The sequence below is a fragment of the Epinephelus moara genome, chromosome 8, assembly GCF_006386435.1.
Source record: "Epinephelus moara isolate mb chromosome 8, YSFRI_EMoa_1.0, whole genome shotgun sequence".
NCBI classification, from domain to species: Eukaryota; Metazoa; Chordata; class Actinopteri; order Perciformes; family Serranidae; genus Epinephelus; species Epinephelus moara.
Window position 1 is genome coordinate 22,308,339 of NC_065513.1, and position 18,667 is coordinate 22,327,005.

Sequence of the window (18,667 nt, forward strand, 5' to 3'; positions counted from 1 at the left end):
TTTTATCTATTTGTAAATGCCATGCCAAAATGTATGTATTACACAATCACAGAAAAATATATGGTCTGCAGTTTCATTATTACTCTCGCAAAATGAGCAGGTACTATCATCAATATTAAAACGTAGTCTAAGTAATTCTCCAGAAAGATAAATGTCGTTCATAATTTTGAAATGTGTTTCTTTAGTTTTGGGGCTACAGATAAAGCTACATACATCATTATTAATTTATCAATTGAATTTTTATCAAATTTGTGTAGGATGTAATTCTTGCCGGTGTTTGTCTTTCCTTCTTGCAGCTTGACGGAGCGCAGACTCGCAGACATTCAGATGGGCAGTGTCGATAGTAGAACTCCCCCTGCTGGCAGCGGAGTGTATGGTCTACACCGGAATTACAGGTGGTATCTCTGCAGCCACAGGTTTCTGTTCATTAAAGGATGTAAAGTTACAAAGGTATAGCAGTCATGTAACTTTCATAAACACTTGTAATAATCTTTATAGTCTGGCATGCAGTTAAAGACAGCCTACTTTTATTCAGCTTACCCACATTAATATATTTTAATGTATTTAGGCACATCTGCTTTGATACTGTGCATTTATTGTCATCATCTAGCTTAATTAGTAAGGCGTGATTCGAGAGGGATTTTTTGTCCTCCATATTGGTGCATGCTGGAGACCTCAGGGATGTCACTGATTGGATGTCGACCACTGCATCCACTGGTACTGTAAATTTTGCATATGCAAAAAAATATGAAAATGTTTCTTGCGACATATTACACAACCAAATCTGCAGCACATTAAGGAATGCTTTACAAAACACTGCAAGGACAGGTGTTCTTAGGTAAGTTATGCACAGCACTTAACAGTCTTTATACACTTAGTAATATTGTTTATTACAAAATGAATTATACAGGATATTTTATCTTTGTATTATACATCTATGGCAGAACATTAGTTACCTGCATTGCTTCTTCTTTTTCTTTTTCTTCTAACAAAAAACCAATAATGACCAGTCTTGAACAAACTGCAAAGCTTTAAATACACTAGTTTAAATGAACTTTACCACACAATAATGTTCTTGTGGACCACAAATTGACAATTAAGTTTCTAGACATTTTAATTTCTGTTGCAAAAAGTAACACGTGATACATTTATAAAGCAAATTTCTTACAAATACAGCAGGTCGCACTTTACTGGAAGGTTTAGTCTTTTGCAAAATCCAAGTAAAAATGTGGAGTACAGGTCATATTGTATGAAAATGAAGGTCAGCTTAACATGAGCACTAATGATAAAGTTCAAGTAATTAGAAATGCACCTCCCCCACTCCTAATATCAGAGAGATGTCATCACAGGTCATCGGAGAGATTGTCTTTTCCTGGTGACCTACATAGTTTCCTGATTTACTAATTATAGTCATTGTCAGGGGGGAGAGCAGGAAGCATTACATCACAATCCATTTGTTCTCGCCATAACTACTTTGCAAAAAAAACCCAAAGTATTTGTGACATTAAAATGGGCATCGTTATTACAGTAATTGGATGTTTTCAGGAATCTCTCAACATCTACAACAGACTGTGTCTGGCACTGCTCGCAGTGATGGACGCCTGTAAATAATGGAAATAATAAAGCCATAATTTAGGCTGCTGTGTTAGATTCAACAGCAATGTTTTGTGCAGAATAAGACAATGTGAAGCAGAGTAAAAGGAGTGTGTAATGTAATGTGTGAAGTGAATTACAAATTAATAAATGAAACAGCTAACCTGCACTGTCAGGTGAAGTGGTAATTAATCCGTTATTTCATTCCATTACACTCTGGCTGATGCTCCTGTTAGTGTTCAAAGGAAGGTTTATATCATTAGTCTATCCAGTCATGTGTCTCTTAATTATGAAACATTTCTCTCAGTAGACTTAGAAGTTGTCTGTACAGATTTATTCTTCACAGATAATGGAGGCTAAAGTCAGCTTAGATTCACAGTTGTTGCAGCTGATTTCATAAATTGTATATGATTCTGACAGTATTCAGTTTTTATATCAGAAAAGGAGCCAGAAGGTTTAAAGAAACCTTTTAAATCACTCCTGCAACAGAAGACACTTTTATCCTTGTCCCTCTGTTTATGCTCGGTATGTTCAAAAATGTAGATGTGTAGATAGTTGAAGTAGATAGTAGAAGTAACACTTGCTCCTTTCTACGACAAGTCAGAGTGTCTGCTGTGAAAAAGGCATTTCAAATGATGTCTACATTTCAGACATTTGAAAATAATCATCAATAACGTGATCACCAGCATCACCATCGAAAATCAGCATCACTAAAGAGACAGTTAATCTTTACCCATTACCCAGTAACAGCTCTTGAAAGGCTCATCACAGACAAACAATGCACACATAGGGCCACACTGGGACCTCTTTGAGCTCACATGAAATTTAAAAGCTGCAGCTTGTGTGTTTTTTTTCCACATTGCCTAGAAGGTTTATGTCCTCCATCATCATCATCATCATCATCATCATCATCATCATCATCATCATCACCTTTATGTGTGAATAAATAACTTGTATGAGTGTGAATATCCAGGTCATTCAGGGTTAGGTAATAATGGATTACATGTCATTGGGAATTTGTAATCAGATTACAGAAAAAAAGTTTATAAAGTCAGACCAGAATACATAAAAAGTATGATTACATTATAGTTACATTGTCAAGGATTACGTGATCACATTTCTGATTACATTTGTAAAATATGGCAATTCTAAATGCTGTATTACAGGTCTGCGTGTAGGATTTAGTGTCATCTAGTTTGCAGAGCTGAAATTTGTTTCCTGTGACAAGTTTGTATGAGAACAACAGTGGCCAATGCAAAACATGAATGGCCCTATCTAGAGCCAGTGTTTGGTTTACCTGTTCTGGGCTACTGCAGACCAACATGCACAATGAATTGTCATGGTTAAATATGATCAATAAAAACAAAACAACAACAAAAAAATTAGGACAACATGACGGACCTCGTGGGATTATTTTCAGGTGATTCCAAACTAATAAAAACATATTTATGGATATTTTATATAGGCTACAATAGATGTGCCTAAATCCTACACACAGGACCTTCAACTCATGCAAAGCATGTCTGACATATGGGGTTTCTTTAGACAAGCCCTCTACTGGTAATAACCTGGGGTCATTTAATATGACCAAATGTAAATGCTGAATTTGGTCCACAAAATGTTTTTTAATTGCACTGAAAATGTTTTGAGTTGTTTGAAGAGGAAAATTTTATGGAGCTTTTTTTTATTATTTCATTTTATTTATGCATTTATTTATTTGGTATTTTTATTTTCTAATTAATTAATTAATTTATTTATTTTGTGGTTGCATCCTTTTTTGTAAGGCTACAAATTGCAATATTTTCAATGATTGATTTTGAAGTATTCAGAGTATATTACTTTTTAAATAAGTTACTAATTACAAAAATAGCCATTAATTTGTATTCAGTAACTGACTTCATTTCAAAGTAATCTGACACAATACTGTTATATGTACAGAAAGATAGAGGACATTAAAATTTATTCACACCTGATGATGGAGTGTTTATTATCCTTCACTGAAAACAGACACCAAACTTCCAAAATGCTTCACAGGACTTTGATGGTATTTTTGGTATTTTTTAGTTTCTTTGGTATTTTTCCTGTCTTAACCATCATACACGCAAAGTTATGCCTTCGAAATATCCGCCACACAGAGCCTTTAAATTAACTCAAACTTTAAAACATTTTTGCAGTGTCCTACCTGTTGGGGTTTTATTCAGCGCACCGACACAAGATGGCGGCAGAGGGTAGACAAAGACCTGTTAGTCTCGCCACGAAGAAAAACACGAAGCCTTCCGATTGGCTGACTGATTACAGAAACGTAGAAGAAGAGAAGACCTGAACATAAACACCACATGTAACCTCGCGGACAGGAAACATAAAAGCCTGTTTACATGGATAGAAGTTATAAGTAAAATACTTAATATTCTCGTCGTGGTGACGTAAAACGTGACGCAGCGCTGTCAGTCACTTTGTATGTTGATTTAAAGATGTCGCGGCTCCTCCCGTCCATCAGCTGTTTGTACAGTGTGTCCTGTCGGCTCTTATGGAGAGGCTCTCCCAGTGACTCTCCTCTGCTGAGGCCGCTCCCACCTGGACTGACATGTGTTTTTGCGGCTGGTAAAAAAGACCTGATAGACCTTCCTGTCCTGAACGAGGACGAGCTTGATGAGCAGTTCGTGAGAGGATCTGGACCCGGAGGACAGGCCACCAACAAAACCAGCAACTGTGTGGTGCTGAAGCACATCCCAACTGGGACTGTTGTAAAGGTTAATGTTGTCTTTAAATGCATCTGTGTGTAACTGTCATCTCTGGTGTCTGTCAGTCCATGTGTGGTAGATATTTGGACCCAAATCAGAGTTAAGTTGTTAAATTTCAGCTCCAGTGAAAGTACATTTGTTACTATGGAAACAAATCAGTCTCACCTAAAGGTCCATGTAGTAGTGTGATATTCATCCACTGATGCACAGTTGACATGGAAATGCAGATATTGAAATTTAAGGACTTATTCATGTTTTAAAAGTTCTTTTTAACTGCTCTAAAATAATATAAAAAAAAGTTAATGAAAGCCAGAGAAAAGCTATTAAATAGGCCTTGGGGTGGGTGTTACTTTTTATTTCTGTATTTCTGTCAACCAAGATTATGTGATTTACTAACCATTTCATTTAATTTCTTGTGTCATTCCCTCTGCAGTGCCATCAAACCAGATCTGTGGACATAAATCGAAAGCGTGCTCGGGAGATCATGAGAGAAAAACTTGATGTTGTATATAAAGGAGAACTCAGTGAAGTTCTTGTAAAGAAGAAAGAGTCTGAGCTGAGGAAACAAGAGAAGAGGAGGAAGGCTAATGAGAATCTGGAGAGAAAAAGACTGTTTAAAGCAGCGCTGGCTGCAGACTCTAAACCTGGAAATGACACTGTTTAAAATGTTTGTGTGGAATATCGAATGAATACTTGAAATGTTCTGTACTTTATGCCAACAAAGACTGAATAACAAAAATTGGAAAGGTAATGTCAACAGTCCTAAATCCAATTAGCTTTTTATGTTTTTAGAAGTTGCAATACACAAGACATCACATAGTTTAATACAAGACAGGGAGATTTTGGGGAAAAAAAGAGAAAATAAATAAAATATAGTCAAAAATGTTTGATGTGTAGTGCATCTTTCAATGCATGAAGCAGTGTTCTCAAAAAAAAAAGTCATTGGGATTTATGCTTCAAGTAAAAGCTGCAGTATGCAATCTTTACTTGTATGTGTAATTTAACACGTTTCTCTAATATTAGCATTTGATGAAATAATTTCCCCTCTCTCATTTCCTGTAATTTGTTAGTATTGCTTTATGTTGTAGGTTTTTAATTCTGAATGTGTCCACACTCAAAAACATCACAGCTGCAGCACTTATGTTTTTAGCTGGATAATTTTGTAGCATAACATTTAACCTAATTTATCACTCGACTTCAGCAAAAGCTGTCTAACCTAAACCTCTTGGACTAATCAAAAAAGACTTGACCTGTCTTGCTTGGTGCCCTTCGATCTATGCCACTGTCAGCTGTTGCTAATTGAAGCCTACTCCCAAGACCCAAGACAGTAAAAATAAATGTTTTTCTCCTTAAAGTAAAATACAGAACTGACATTTGTATTAACTACCTGCATGGGACTGTGCTTAAAGAGGAACACCACTTAAATTAAGAATTTCAATAAGTATTTTCTATGACCTAGGAAAGGTCAGTCAATATTTGTGAACATGAGCTACTCTCTCTCAAAACCAGCACCCAAAGAAGCAAGTCTCAAACTTTGGATGTCATAAAGTTTGGAGCTGCTCCTTTGCCAATGAATGGGAGCCTGATTTTGTTGACTCAGATTTTTTTAATACCCAAATGATCTTTATTGTATTGTAGTGTTCTCAGGTCTGAAAAAGAAAATGCCCATATACTCAGAGCATTCCCCTGGGTGCTCTCAGTGTCATCTTTAACATCTGTCCAAATTCCTTGTCTATGGAGCAGTTTGTGACTTTATAGCCTGTGACATCACAAGTTTGAGTGTGGCACTCTAGTTTTTGGATATGAGAACAAGTATTTCATTTATTTTTGGACTGTCTTAGACCATAGGAAACACATGTATGGATTTTGAAAATGGGCGTTGCTTCCCTTTAATTAAGGCTATAGGACATTGAATATTTAATATACTTTTCTTTCTGTTCAGTATTTTATATACAAAAACATTGTTTTGCCTAACAATATAATTGAATGATGATCATAGTAATAATAATAATAATTATTATTATTGTTATTATTAATAAGATAAGATAATCCTTTATTCGTCCCACAGTGGGAAATTTGCACCATTACAGCAACAATGGGATAGTGTAGTGTATAGTATGTAAAATAAGTAAACTGTACAAAAACAAAGAGCAGTATTATAAGCAACAGTACAAAAACACAAAGCAATATAATAAGGAAGCATCAAAAAGAAGCATAATATAATTAAGAGACAGACTGAATTTACATTATCAGTATTATTGTTATAAATATTATTATTATTACTATAGCCTTTATTTAATTTAAGTAATGTCACTGAGATCAAGATAGACATGACTACAGCAGAGGACTACTACTCGCTTTGCTGAGCGGCTGTGTGATAGTCAGAGCTGCGGCCAATGAGAGAACTGCTTTAATGCTCGCGCCCCGCCTGCCGGGATGAATCAGCCAATAAGAGGTGCAGTACGATTTTTAAATCCACCACGCTCTTACACGCTCCACTACACAGAGCAGCAGCGGTCTGGTATTTGTTGCTGCAGAAGCAGTGAATGAAGCACACTGAGGAGCCCGTGGACATAGAGGGCTAAAATAAACTCATTCTTCGCCCTCTCTGGATTTTATTCTGGACTCTGACATGGCAAAAGGTAAACGTGTTAATATGTTGTCGGTTTGTTGCACGTTAAACTTGCTACAGTCGTCAATGTGCAGCTAATGCTAATTGGCGTAAATAGAGGACCAACTTTTTAAACGCACGCAGCTTATGTTTACTAATAAACTCGCCGGTAATGGTCGGCTTGTGTTTAATGTCGGGTTAACTAGACAGCTGTGCTTACATGTATTTATTTCCATGTTTGTTAAGGGAAGAAAAGTGTGCTGAGAACCGACAACAAGCCCGAGGACACTGTTGAACATAAAGTCAGCTCACGGAAGGAGACAAAGGAAAACAAACCAGCAGCAAACAAGGTATGGTTATTGTTTATTTTAATGCTTTTGTAGCTTTTATGTTCGACAACTAAAGAAAGAAACATGTACCATATTGTGTCAACTCAAAAGGTGACGCTGCTGTGACACGGGGTCCTTCCTCAGCATGATACAACTAAACCCAGTAGCCCCAGCTGTGCACTGCCAAACCAATCACATCATAAGGTTTAGTTGTAGAAAGAAAGAGTATTCATATTCACACCATAGTTATATTGGTTTAGAGTATATAAGCTCAAACCATGGGATGTAAACATGTGTTTCATTGTCACTAGAGAAATTGCTCAATGAACACTTTACAAGGTTTATTTACTGTGGGCTGTAAGGGTTTGAAACTATGGTTTATGTTTCCATAAAATCCACACTTAGTCTGTCCTCTGTCAGTATTTTTAAGAAGCTTTTTAAATTTTCTGTACACCTGGCACTGGTTGGGAACCTGCACACCCCTGATTTGTTATTATATATTATCCAGTAATCCTTTTTTATTTAGAACATGAGGTCGTCATGGGTGTTACAAGGTCAAAACAGTAGATTTTTCCATCTCAAGCCTTAAAATAAAAGTGAATCTTTCCATACTGTATATTTCATTTATAATCCCCAGCCATTGGGCCAATGTTGGAGTCATGACTTTCCTGCTACTTGCCAAAAGTATCTTTAATAAATATTTATCTTTGTGTGGGACATTTTCAGGTATTTTTTCAAAGCATAATGTAGCAAATGAGTAGACTAAATCCATCCCAACTGTCTTATGAATCTTAGCTGCAGTCTCTTGCCAATATGGTTTATTTTATAGCATGCGAAGAAAACATGATAATGATTGGCCAGTGAGGCTCAGCATTGCCTCCAACAAAAGCCCCGGCTCTGTAGGCCTGTGCTGTTAGTCCAGGGGTGAGAAAGAACCACACAAGGTTTTTCCAAACAAACTCCCTCAGGGACATTAAGTTTGCAGTAGTGATCTGTGTCTCACATATCTCTGTCCAAAACTTAGTATTTAGTATCTCCCATTGTGTACCCATTTGAAAGTATAGTAATATGGTTGTGTTAATTTATCTTTAAGCTTTGGAATTTTTTATTGAAGTAGTCCCTAACTTGCAGGTGTCTGTAGAAGTCCTGCTTTTCTAGTCCAAATGTCTTTGATATATCCTGATAGCTCTGTAATTTTCCATTGGAGGTGACTGAATAGAAAGACTTGACACCTCTTCTATCCAGTAATCGTGATGCATTCTCCACCCATCAGACCAAGGAAACTATAAAAAAATTATTGTTCATAATTATAGTTCTTTGAGTCAGGCAAGTCAGACATGCTACTGTTACCATGGAGATGTTTACCGCTCCTATGTTGGAGTTGGCAGGCAGAGTAGTGAAGACCTCATCGTAATCTGTTTACTGTTTTCTGTTGGATCCAGTCTGCTTTTTTTGAATGCCAGCTATTTTTTTAAGTAAACAGTGATGCACAGAGCATCACTGAACATGTGCAACTTGCCTCTAAATTTGGAGCGCCTTGAATTCACATGCATGTTGTTAGTGGGTGGGAGCAAATACAGTCTCCACCAGCTTCATGGTTCTAAACACAGCCTCCGAAAATATGAGGTGTCATTATTACATCTTGTCAGATTTATCTGAATGTGTATGTAAGTCTTCTGGTTTACTTTTATGAATGGTACAAGGTTTTTACACTTTCTCACCAAGGTAAATAATAATTACTTTTTCAGGATTGCGTGGGTACAGTGCAGTCCATTTTCCAGAGTCTATGTAGTCCGAGCAAACCTCGATCCCCTCTGAGCGACAGTTCAAGCATGCTGATCCAGGAAGGAAATGAATGTGATGCAAGTAATCCTGAAATGTCAAAGCTGAAAAAAGGTGAGTACCTAGTTAATTTTAAAAATGTTTTGAATCGACAAATCTGAAATTCTGTTGTTTGGTCATTTCTATTACATGTGATCCCCTTGTTTTGCTGTTAACTCCTGTGTTAGCGTATGGTCAGCAGATCCACGTGTACCACAGAAAAATTTCCTGTGCGTGTGAATGGCAGCAGTGTTCACTGACCCACCATCTTATGACACAACTTAACTTGTTTTTTTTTTTGGAGGGGAAACTTCACTCTATTGATTAAGGCTAAATGTTTCAGGCAGCTGTCAATTTCATTCTGTGTCCCATTCCTCATTTTAGACGTGCCTAATGAAATAAAATCTGAGAGCTGTGAGGTCAAGGAGCAGAAGCCTGAAACTGCCTGTCACAGTCATGGGATCAGAGAACAAGCCTCTGAGCAACTCGAGCAAAAAGAGTCCACCATGCACACAAATGGAAGGTCTGCAGCAGACACCAAAGTTTCAGCATCTAAACCTCGTCGAGCTGGTCGCAAACTGGGAGCAAAAAAGTGAGTGCAGAAAGTCAACATGTCATTATCATGTGACGCTTTAACAGAAAGTTGCACAATCAAAGTCTTACATTACCTTCATGCTTCTCTTTTCAGGACAGAGAACAAAGCTCCCCAAAACAGAAAGGTCACAGACTATTATCCCATCAGACGGAGCAACAGAAAAACTATGGCAGAGTTGAAGGTCTGTATGAAAAATGCTCTCTGTTGGTCGCACTGTTACAAGTTAATATGTTGTCCTGTTGCACCTGCAGTTATTTACATGTTCTTTTTTTATCTGATGTGTGTGTGTCCCTGTGTGTGTAATGACCCAAATACTCAAACTGTCAACAGAGTGAAGAACACAGACACATTGATGACCTGATAAAGAACGACATTGAAGAAGGAATGAAGGTAACATTTAATGGTTCAAATGTATTAAAAACATTTCACTGTGTATGTGACAACCTACAGTGTTCCCATGTGTGCTCATTAACTGATGCTTGATGTCTGTAAGTACTAAAAAAATCCTTTCAGTGACAACAGAATTTATCAGTGGTCCAGAATTATATCTTTTGCTTCAACTGTGTGCATTTGCAGTGCTCTCCATAGGTCATTAATTTTGTGACAGATATTTTAGTATTTTCTCCTAAACCCCTGTCATTGATTAATACTTAGTAGTTGCTAGTTATGACAAAAATCACAAGCCACAATGGTATAAATCAAATTGTTTTAAGTAGTAGTAAAGCAACCCCTGCGCCATCGCTAATTCAGTAAATTCAATTAAACATTGTTGCTTTTGAATGTCGACAGATCAAACACATAGAGGGAAAAGGAAGAGGAATATTTGCTTCCAACGGCTTCAAAAAGGGAGACTTTGTCGTGGAGTACCATGGAGACCTACTGGAGCTAGCTGAGGCTAAAAAGAGAGAAGCCCAGTACGCTCTGGATCCCCAAAAAGGCTGTTACATGTACTACTTCCAGTATCAATCCAGAACGTACTGGTAAGTCCAAAGGTCACCACTTTGACATAGGATTGACATGTGGTTTCACACGTAATTTCCTTTCTTTGTTTAAACTGTCAACTTCCTGGGAATGATTGATTGTTACTGCACACAACAGATTAAGTACAAACTAACTGATAAAGAACGACAGGGCTTAGTTTGGTTGCACGTCATACCCATTTCTCTCCCCATGTTTCCTGTCTTGCTCCACTGGCTGTCAAATAGGGTCAAATTGCTAAAAAATAAATCAATAAATCAAGATGATCTAAAAATAAAAAGAGTAAAATCTCTATTCTATGAAATGACAACATGTGTTTTACCTTCTTGGGCCCCTAGCTTTCTTGATAGTCATAGTCCATAGAAAACTATTTAATGACTTCTAGTGTGTCTTGTGTTTTAATGACAGTATAATCTTTTTTGTTTGCATATTAAAGTGTGGACGCCACAGAGGAATCAGGCCGTCTTGGAAGACTGATCAATCACAGTAAAAACGGAAACCTTCAGACAAGGCTTCACCCCATTGACGGAACCCCTCATCTGATCTTGGTGGCTTCCAGAGACATCGAAGCAGACGAGGAGCTGCTGTACGACTACGGCGATCGGAGTAAAGCCTCAGTCATGGCTCACCCTTGGCTCAAATACTGAATCCTCGACCACAGGTGTTTATATTTCAGATGAATTGGTACTCTCTGCTGTCCTGTTCAGCTTTATTTAAAATATGTTATAGATCCTCAACATGCTTTTTTTATTGGTATAAGAACATTTTTGTTTTAAATGGTGGCTGATGCTTTAACACAAGTGTATTTTTGCAAATGTTGTTTTTATGATGGTTTTATTTTTTTATATGGAATTGTAGCAGACTGATGCAAGCTTGAAGAGTCTTCCTCATGGATACGTAGTGTTTCACATTGTCCATGGGTTTTCCTTTTGAAATGAATATAACTGACAATTCAGTTTCACTATTGTAAATTATTACCTGTGCTGTAAGTGACGGAATAAAACACTGATGAGTTTTCATTCCAGCTGTGGCATGGTTAATGGTTAAGATCTGAAATGTAATGATGGAATATGATGCTTTAAGACAGTGGTTCCCAACCTTTTTCCTTAAAGGGCAGTTTTTCTATCACAGAGTGAACTCACAACCTCGGACTGAGTGACATATTTTATGAATGTTTCATAAAATATTCAGTGCATAACAAGAAAGGTACAGGACAATGGACACACTGTACAATTAACCCAAATAGTGAACAAAATAACTGCAGGAAGTTTGTTAAATGAGTGATCTGGATGAATTTTGAGCAGATTGTTTACTGTGAATATTGCATGAGATGAGTTTTCCTGTTATTTTTATTAACCTTTTATATGAATCTCTTACTCTATTGTGTATTTTTAGCTTCTTTTTTTTTTAAAAACAACTTAATAGGCTTTAATACTTTTCTTCGCCCTGATGCTTGACCATTGTTCTATTAGCCCCTTGGTTGTTGTAACTCTGGACTTTTCTGATGCAGCATGAGGCTGTTTGGCAGAGAGTTAAGGCTCTGTCAGTGTAGCTTGTGTTCAGGTCTTCACAGTATCCTCTGAGATTTTTCTTTTAGTATATATCTTGAATAATAATCTAAACTTTAAAACTAACAATTTCATTTAGTATTCTTCAAATAAATTAATAAAAGGTGAAATACAGGTCCATGAAACTTTGACAGACCCCCAGGTTTGCAGCTGACACCCTCTGCAGATATGTTGTCTTGTTTTTGTGTATTGTACCTTCATTTGACACTTGACAAATGACAGGAAACATAGGAAGACAGGCGTTTAACATGCAACACAGGTCCCTGACAGGAATGGAGCACCCCCGTGTCATATTTACATCCATTTCAGTGCAGCTGAAGATAAAGCTACTTAATTAAGTATTGCAAAGGAGTTGGAGGAAGTGAGGATGAAAATTTAGGTCAAAATGTTGTGCCTGACTAAAATGTACAGTGTGTTGTTGAGGGACAGCAGTGATGTTAATGGTACTTTAGATATGCACAACACAATAATAATTATCAAGGGGACCCTCGCTAATTATTTAGGTCTAATTTACAAAAAGAAATCTGCCATATGTTTAGACTTGAATCAAATTCCTTCATCTTTGCTCTCTAAAAAATGTAATAACATTTAAACTATTATTTTGGATTTTGGAGGGCTCTTTTTTTTCCTCAGTTTGACAGCTGACAGTTGAATGACAGAAAATGTGTTTAAGATTACTAAACCAACATGAAGCCCCTTCAAGACTTATATTTGATTTATAAAAAACAAACAAAACAAAACATAACTTCATTTTTGAGTGAATGCATTCAACATAATCTCCAACACTAGTTAGATAATACTTTCCAGTTTCATTTCATATCTTCACTAAGCTTTTTTGGTAATATATATTTCTACCATAGCAACTCTATGTCACCATAAACCAGTGATACTCAACTTACAGCCTGTGGACCAAAAAGAAGAGTACCAAAAAGAAAGTACCAGGGGAGGATAACCCCAGACCCCGCCTCGACAGAGGAGCAGGCTTGGCTCCTAATGTCCTCAAATCTTAGAGACAGGTCCCTGCCTACACCTGACCTGTGTGGGGCTGCTGCGACTGAATTTGCCTCTTTGAAAAGACGAGTGAGGACGAGCAAAGCTGTTACGTTGAATACATTTTTGTATTAATGTCTGATTATTAACTGGCCCTTGGCCTCCTGCTATATTCCAAAAGTGGCCCCCCGGCAAAGCAAGTTCAGTATCCCTGTCGTAAACCATCTCAGGTTCATATTACCAGTATAAAAATACAGTGCTTGTTAGATTGACAAACAGACATGGTAAAAAATAATCAATATAAAAGTGGTTACTTGAGGAAACTGTGCCGACAAATCCTGTTTGTCTTCTACGTGGTCAGTTCTTGTGAAAGGTTTCTCTTATTTTCGCCTGAATGAAAACCTATGAACAGAAAAGGTCCAGAGTTAGTATAAGGAGCTTGTTCCCAAACATAGTGGAACATACAAGTGCCAGAGAGCAACACTGAGTCATGGCAGCCTGTAATTACTGCCGGCTGCAGTAGTCTGGCAGACACGCCGCCAGTTTCCAGCTCTTTCCCTCGCTCAGTGCTCGCACAAACATCCTCAGCATCAGCATGAATTCATTGGGTCACAAGTATATCATTAGGAGACAGGAGACAGACTGTGAGAACAATCCCCCTGCTAGCCTGCTTCAACATCATGTGGCCGCTGAGGAAATGTTTCTTGAAATCTTGCCATCTGAGGTGAACAGCCCAAAATAAATTTTTTACTAAGTTTCCGCTACTTCTTTCAGATTACGTCTTTATTGTCTGCATCTTTATACTACTGTATTCAGTGAAGCAACCCAGCCTGCTGGTACTCACAGTTTGCCTATGGTCGTCTTCTCTTCTTTTGCATCATTTATCGAGGCTGGACTGTGCTCTATGGGTGCTGGTGTGTTCAGATCCACCTCAACCATGGCTGGTTCACCCTGTGGCAGAATCCCACTGCAGGGGAAAGTCAATGAGAACATGTTAATGCCAAGGCGTCATACATCGAGTCGAGGGGTCACACTATCAAGTTGAAGCTGTGCATGAGATTGGATTAATGTCTTCTTCAAAACTAGATCAGTGTTATCAAAAAATAATAAAGTAGCACTGACACTGGGGCTAATTATAGCATTACAACATCAACACAAGTCATTTCTATGGCTAATGTCTGCTTAACTGAGGTGCTGACAATGTTTCAGTTTATTGTAGAAGCTGGGTGAAGGTTTCTGGACCTACATCCAAAGTGCATGGAGGAGGCAGACAAATCAAAAGTGTAGAAACCCCAGCAAGACTTGTAGTAATTTGAACAACTCTATTACAATGATGTTTTGTTTTATATCAAAATTACATTTGTCAAATTATCAACAATCCTGAAAAACTTGATAAACTATTAGCAGCAGTGTCTGAAATTAATGGCACTGAATAGGGGTCTTCAACTTACCAGTCAATATGTTATATCCCTTTGGGTATATGGTCCATTTTTTCCAGTTTTTTGTATATTGATCAAATTATAGTCTTACGGAAAAGGTGATTTTCTCCATATAGTGAATTTCATTAATAATTACAATCCAGTCGCCCTTTGAAGGGGGGCATGCCTGTAGCCACCTCTGTGTGCTTGCGGCCAAAAGTACTTTGTAAAGGTATTTGTCCTGGGTCATGAGATTGTCCAAGTACAATACGACAGAAGAACAATCAACTTCTATTCCAAAAAGGTTCCTTAGCTCTTTGGCAATCTCTTGTCAATATGGATAAATCAGTGGGCATCCCAGAAAATAAGGAATGAAAATGGTCCGCCATTATTTATCACACAGCCTCCATCATTCATCCCGCCCCTGAGACCCATGTTGTATAAATTTCGAAATATTGTATTATGTTTTTCCAGCAGAACTCCCACCAGGACCTTGCTTTGGTGGTCCTAGCTTGACCCTCCCAAATATCATTCACATCATCCTCAGATATCTCCAGGCCTGATTTCCTCTCTCATTTCTGTTTGACCTGGGCAGTGGAACATTTTTTGGAATTTTGTAATCTATTTTATATATGTGATACAAAATGTTTGTTGTCTTTATTCTTATATACATCAGTGTATATGTTAATCACATTGGTTTCTCTATCCTGTTTGATTTCTTTACTGAAGTAGACTCTGATCTGGATGTGTCTAAAAAAGGTTATAAACATTTGGAAGCTGGTCAAAAGACTGCAAGTTATTACCATTAGCTACAGTGCAGTATGCCGTTACACCATCATCACATCCACATTTGTTTCACTACATTTCACTGAGATACTAAGGTAAGAGACTCTCAGCGTATATTTTTGTTACTTTGGTACAAACATTTATCTGCCTTTCGAGATTTCCTCGCCAAATGGTGCTGGTTAATTTCAGACCCTGGTTTGCAGATACCTGCATCTGTTCAGGGATCAAATCATTTTCATTACTGTTCAAGTAGTCTGTGAGTAATTTCATGTCAGTACAAAAATGTCCCAACTAACACTGCTCTTCCTTACTTCCTACACTTTAGAAAAATCAGTATACATCACTTCACTAGTGTTTTTGAGTGTTAGATGTGTACTTATATCACATTGGTTCCTAGCTGGTCCAGATTTCTCCTTAGTCATTAGTTCAAGGTCCACACAGTTCAATACATTCAGTGTCATAATTGTGTTTGGCCATGTTATTGAGCTGGTTTTCTGTTTCTGTCAAGTAGCTGTCCATCACGAAATGGCAAAAACCATGTGCCGGAAATTCGATGAAATTAAAAATATAGTGTGTTTTTGACAAACTTGACATGTGTGTGAGTCACTTGTGGTCTATTCAGAATGGACCTGCGACCCATGTTTGGACCATGACCCACCAGTTGGGAAGAAAACCGACATAGAAGAGTCACTGAAAAGTAGTCATGTGCATCTTAATCTTTAGTATTTTTCAGCCTGGACCCTATTTTCAAATGTTTTTGTTTCTGAGTAACTAATGGAGACAACTTTTGACACAGTGGGCCTACATATGGCCTAAACAGCATAGTCTTTCATAGTGATGGAATTAATTTAACAGCTCAACACAAATGAGTGCAATTCAGAGTTCACATTGGAGTAAGAGTGAGTAACAACCTTATTAGCTACATCTAAACAATCGGATGTAGTATTATACAACAACCCTGCAATAAATCCTGTCTTTTAGCTGTAAGGTCAGTTTTGAGGATATAGTTAAAGGCAGTGTTGTATTGGATTACACTATATAGTAAGGTGTTTTATAATGCTCCGTCCTCCTCGTGCATGTAAATGGAGGTGGACAGAGCATTATAATGCACACTAATAAAATAGGTGATCCCATTTCAAAGTGGACTTCTCACCTCTTGTACAGCTGAAGCTCCTCCTGAGCCACCATGAGCTGAGCCTTGAGCTGGTTCCTCTCCTGCAGCACCTCCTTCAGCTCCTGCATGGTGAAGCGCGGTCTGTTGGGGTCTGTGAGGTCCACCACCAGCTGGTTTGGTCCCACTGTTTGCTTCAATGGCATACAGGAGGAGCATCACCAGACGTCCACTTCACATGTCTGCCAACTGTACATGACAGAGTGTGCTAAGTGGCCTTACTCACCGTGCCCTGCGCAGAGGAGCTCTCCTTGATGATCCTGTCCAGCTCAGTCTTCAAGTTGTCCCGCTCCATTTTCAGCTCTTCAAGAGACAAGTTATATTTATTCACCAGGGTTTCAAACATTTCCAACACACGGACTATTCTGAACTGTAAATCCGACACGTCATCGCCCGCGCTGCTTATTTTCAACAAATCTCGTCCGATCACATAGGAAATGTCATACACATCCTCAACCGTGAGCTCAAACGCGTCCTTCTCGAAAGCCAGCGCGGGCGACGACTCTTCACCAAACTCCATGACGACACGACACGAGTTCTAAAAAACACCGAAGTAAGTTACAGTTAACTTTTCTCCCCCAGCTGCCACCTATAACTCTCTAAATATAACGCTTTTTGTTTCCTTTTGTCCTGGGTTCAACACTTTTACTGGCAGAAGGTAACTAACTTCCACAGCGGCAGCACTTCCCCCATCACTTATCCACCAATGACGTGCCTCGCGGGACAGTAGAGGAGGGCAAAGTATCCTAGCGACAGGTGAGTACAAAGATCGTAAAGAACTCAAGATGGTTCCCTCAACACGCTTTGTTTTACACGTCAAAGAAAACAGGATGATGTAAGTCGTGGGAGTGAGACCTCTTGGTTTTTAACTTCTCTCAGGATCAGGTGAGAAAGCACGTGATTTGATGTTTTTTATTTTTGTTGTACTCTAGTTTTCTCATACTTGGTCACTCACACTGCTTTCCTTCGTTACTGCCTCTTTTTAATTTTCAAAATTCAGGACCGCATATTAAAACATACAAACGTAAGCCCCCCCCCTTTATCTTCCCACTCCCAACATCCACATTCAGCTCTAATAATCTACTTGCACTTCATGCTTGGAAAAAAATAAATAAATAAAATGAAAATAAATAGATTAAAGAAAAAGGAAAAGTAAAGTAAATAATAATAAAATAATAATAGAGGCACATAATAATAATACAATAATGCTAACAAAGCAGAAGGGAAGCCAAAATTACAGATAAAACAGGGTATATGTCACTTCTTTATTGTATATTTTGTTATATACTTCATTAAGAATGTAATACACGTACTAATAGTGCACTATATCTTATAATCTATGCTTTATCGCTGTTCTGTACTAAATCATGTTATACAAAATCACTACATTTTACCTACACTGTTTTCTGTTATCCCAATCACTATTACCAGCGTCAGTGTGTAATCTATTATATTGTTTTATCACAATATACACTATATTATAGTGTTGTCAATAAAAACTAAACAGTTTCAATACTTATTTTCCACAGTATGAATATGATTTAAAAATAAATTCTAAGCCCTCGATGTCAGTTTATCCCTGTGGTATCGAAAATGGTATCAAATATCTATATCCTCCTGAGACGCAAACTTTTGTTTGGTATGATTTTTAATTTTCCTAGATATTTGGGATCAATAGGACCCGATGAATATAAAAAACTAAACATTGCAGATAATAATTAAGTTCCAGTTTCCTCAAACGAGACAACAATGAAGTCCCAATGTCCTCAAATAAAAGAACGACAAAGTTCCAATGTCTTCAAACAAGTACTTCCTAATTAACTGCAGCTTAGCTTGTTACTGTTGCTAAAATTGGTCAAATTTATTGCCATATCAAACTACAAACATTATTTGTCATGAATTTGCAAGTTTCAATCATAAAATGTGATCAAGTTTTATCCACTTTTATGTCGGGATCAGCTGCAGACTGACTTGGCAGAGATGGCTGCCATCTTGTTTTTACATGGTGTAGTGTATTGTGCTCTTACTATCACTAGATGGCACAAAACAAGTGTCCACAAATGAGG

The 18,667-nt window shown here is 37.7% G+C and overlaps 3 protein-coding genes across 4 annotated transcripts; 2 read left to right on the forward strand and 1 right to left on the reverse strand.

The window, feature by feature from the left end:
* Window positions 1-246: 246 nt before the first annotated feature.
* On the reverse strand, window positions 247-17,310 carry rilpl2 (Rab interacting lysosomal protein-like 2). Of its 2 annotated transcripts, XR_007570303.1 has the most exons (5): window positions 16,828-17,310; window positions 16,584-16,735; window positions 14,071-14,193; window positions 13,541-13,628; window positions 247-420 (listed from the first exon to the last, which is right to left on the reverse strand). XR_007570303.1 is itself a non-coding variant. In XM_050050136.1 (4 exons), the coding sequence occupies exons 1-4, from the start codon at window positions 17,119-17,121 to the stop codon at window positions 13,607-13,609; spliced, it is 591 nt and encodes a 196-aa protein (XP_049906093.1). In that variant the 5' UTR covers window positions 17,122-17,310; the 3' UTR covers window positions 11,831-13,606. The 2 variants fall into 2 exon arrangements, 1 of the variants encoding a protein (XP_049906093.1); XM_050050136.1 differs by lacking the exon at window positions 247-420 and having other exon boundaries at window positions 11,831-13,628.
* mtrfr (mitochondrial translation release factor in rescue) lies at window positions 3,865-5,717 on the forward strand. The gene is made up of 2 exons (XM_050050139.1): window positions 3,865-4,343; window positions 4,768-5,717. Exons 1-2 carry the CDS (start codon window positions 4,065-4,067, stop codon window positions 4,996-4,998), a joined length of 510 nt encoding a protein of 169 aa, XP_049906096.1. The 5' UTR covers window positions 3,865-4,064; the 3' UTR covers window positions 4,999-5,717.
* kmt5ab (lysine methyltransferase 5Ab) lies at window positions 6,808-11,687 on the forward strand. The gene is made up of 8 exons (XM_050050131.1): window positions 6,808-6,976; window positions 7,192-7,295; window positions 9,023-9,170; window positions 9,480-9,687; window positions 9,784-9,871; window positions 10,021-10,080; window positions 10,480-10,670; window positions 11,105-11,687. The coding sequence occupies exons 1-8, from the start codon at window positions 6,967-6,969 to the stop codon at window positions 11,313-11,315; spliced, it is 1,020 nt and encodes a 339-aa protein (XP_049906088.1). The 5' UTR covers window positions 6,808-6,966; the 3' UTR covers window positions 11,316-11,687.
* Window positions 17,311-18,667: the final 1,357 nt, after the last annotated feature.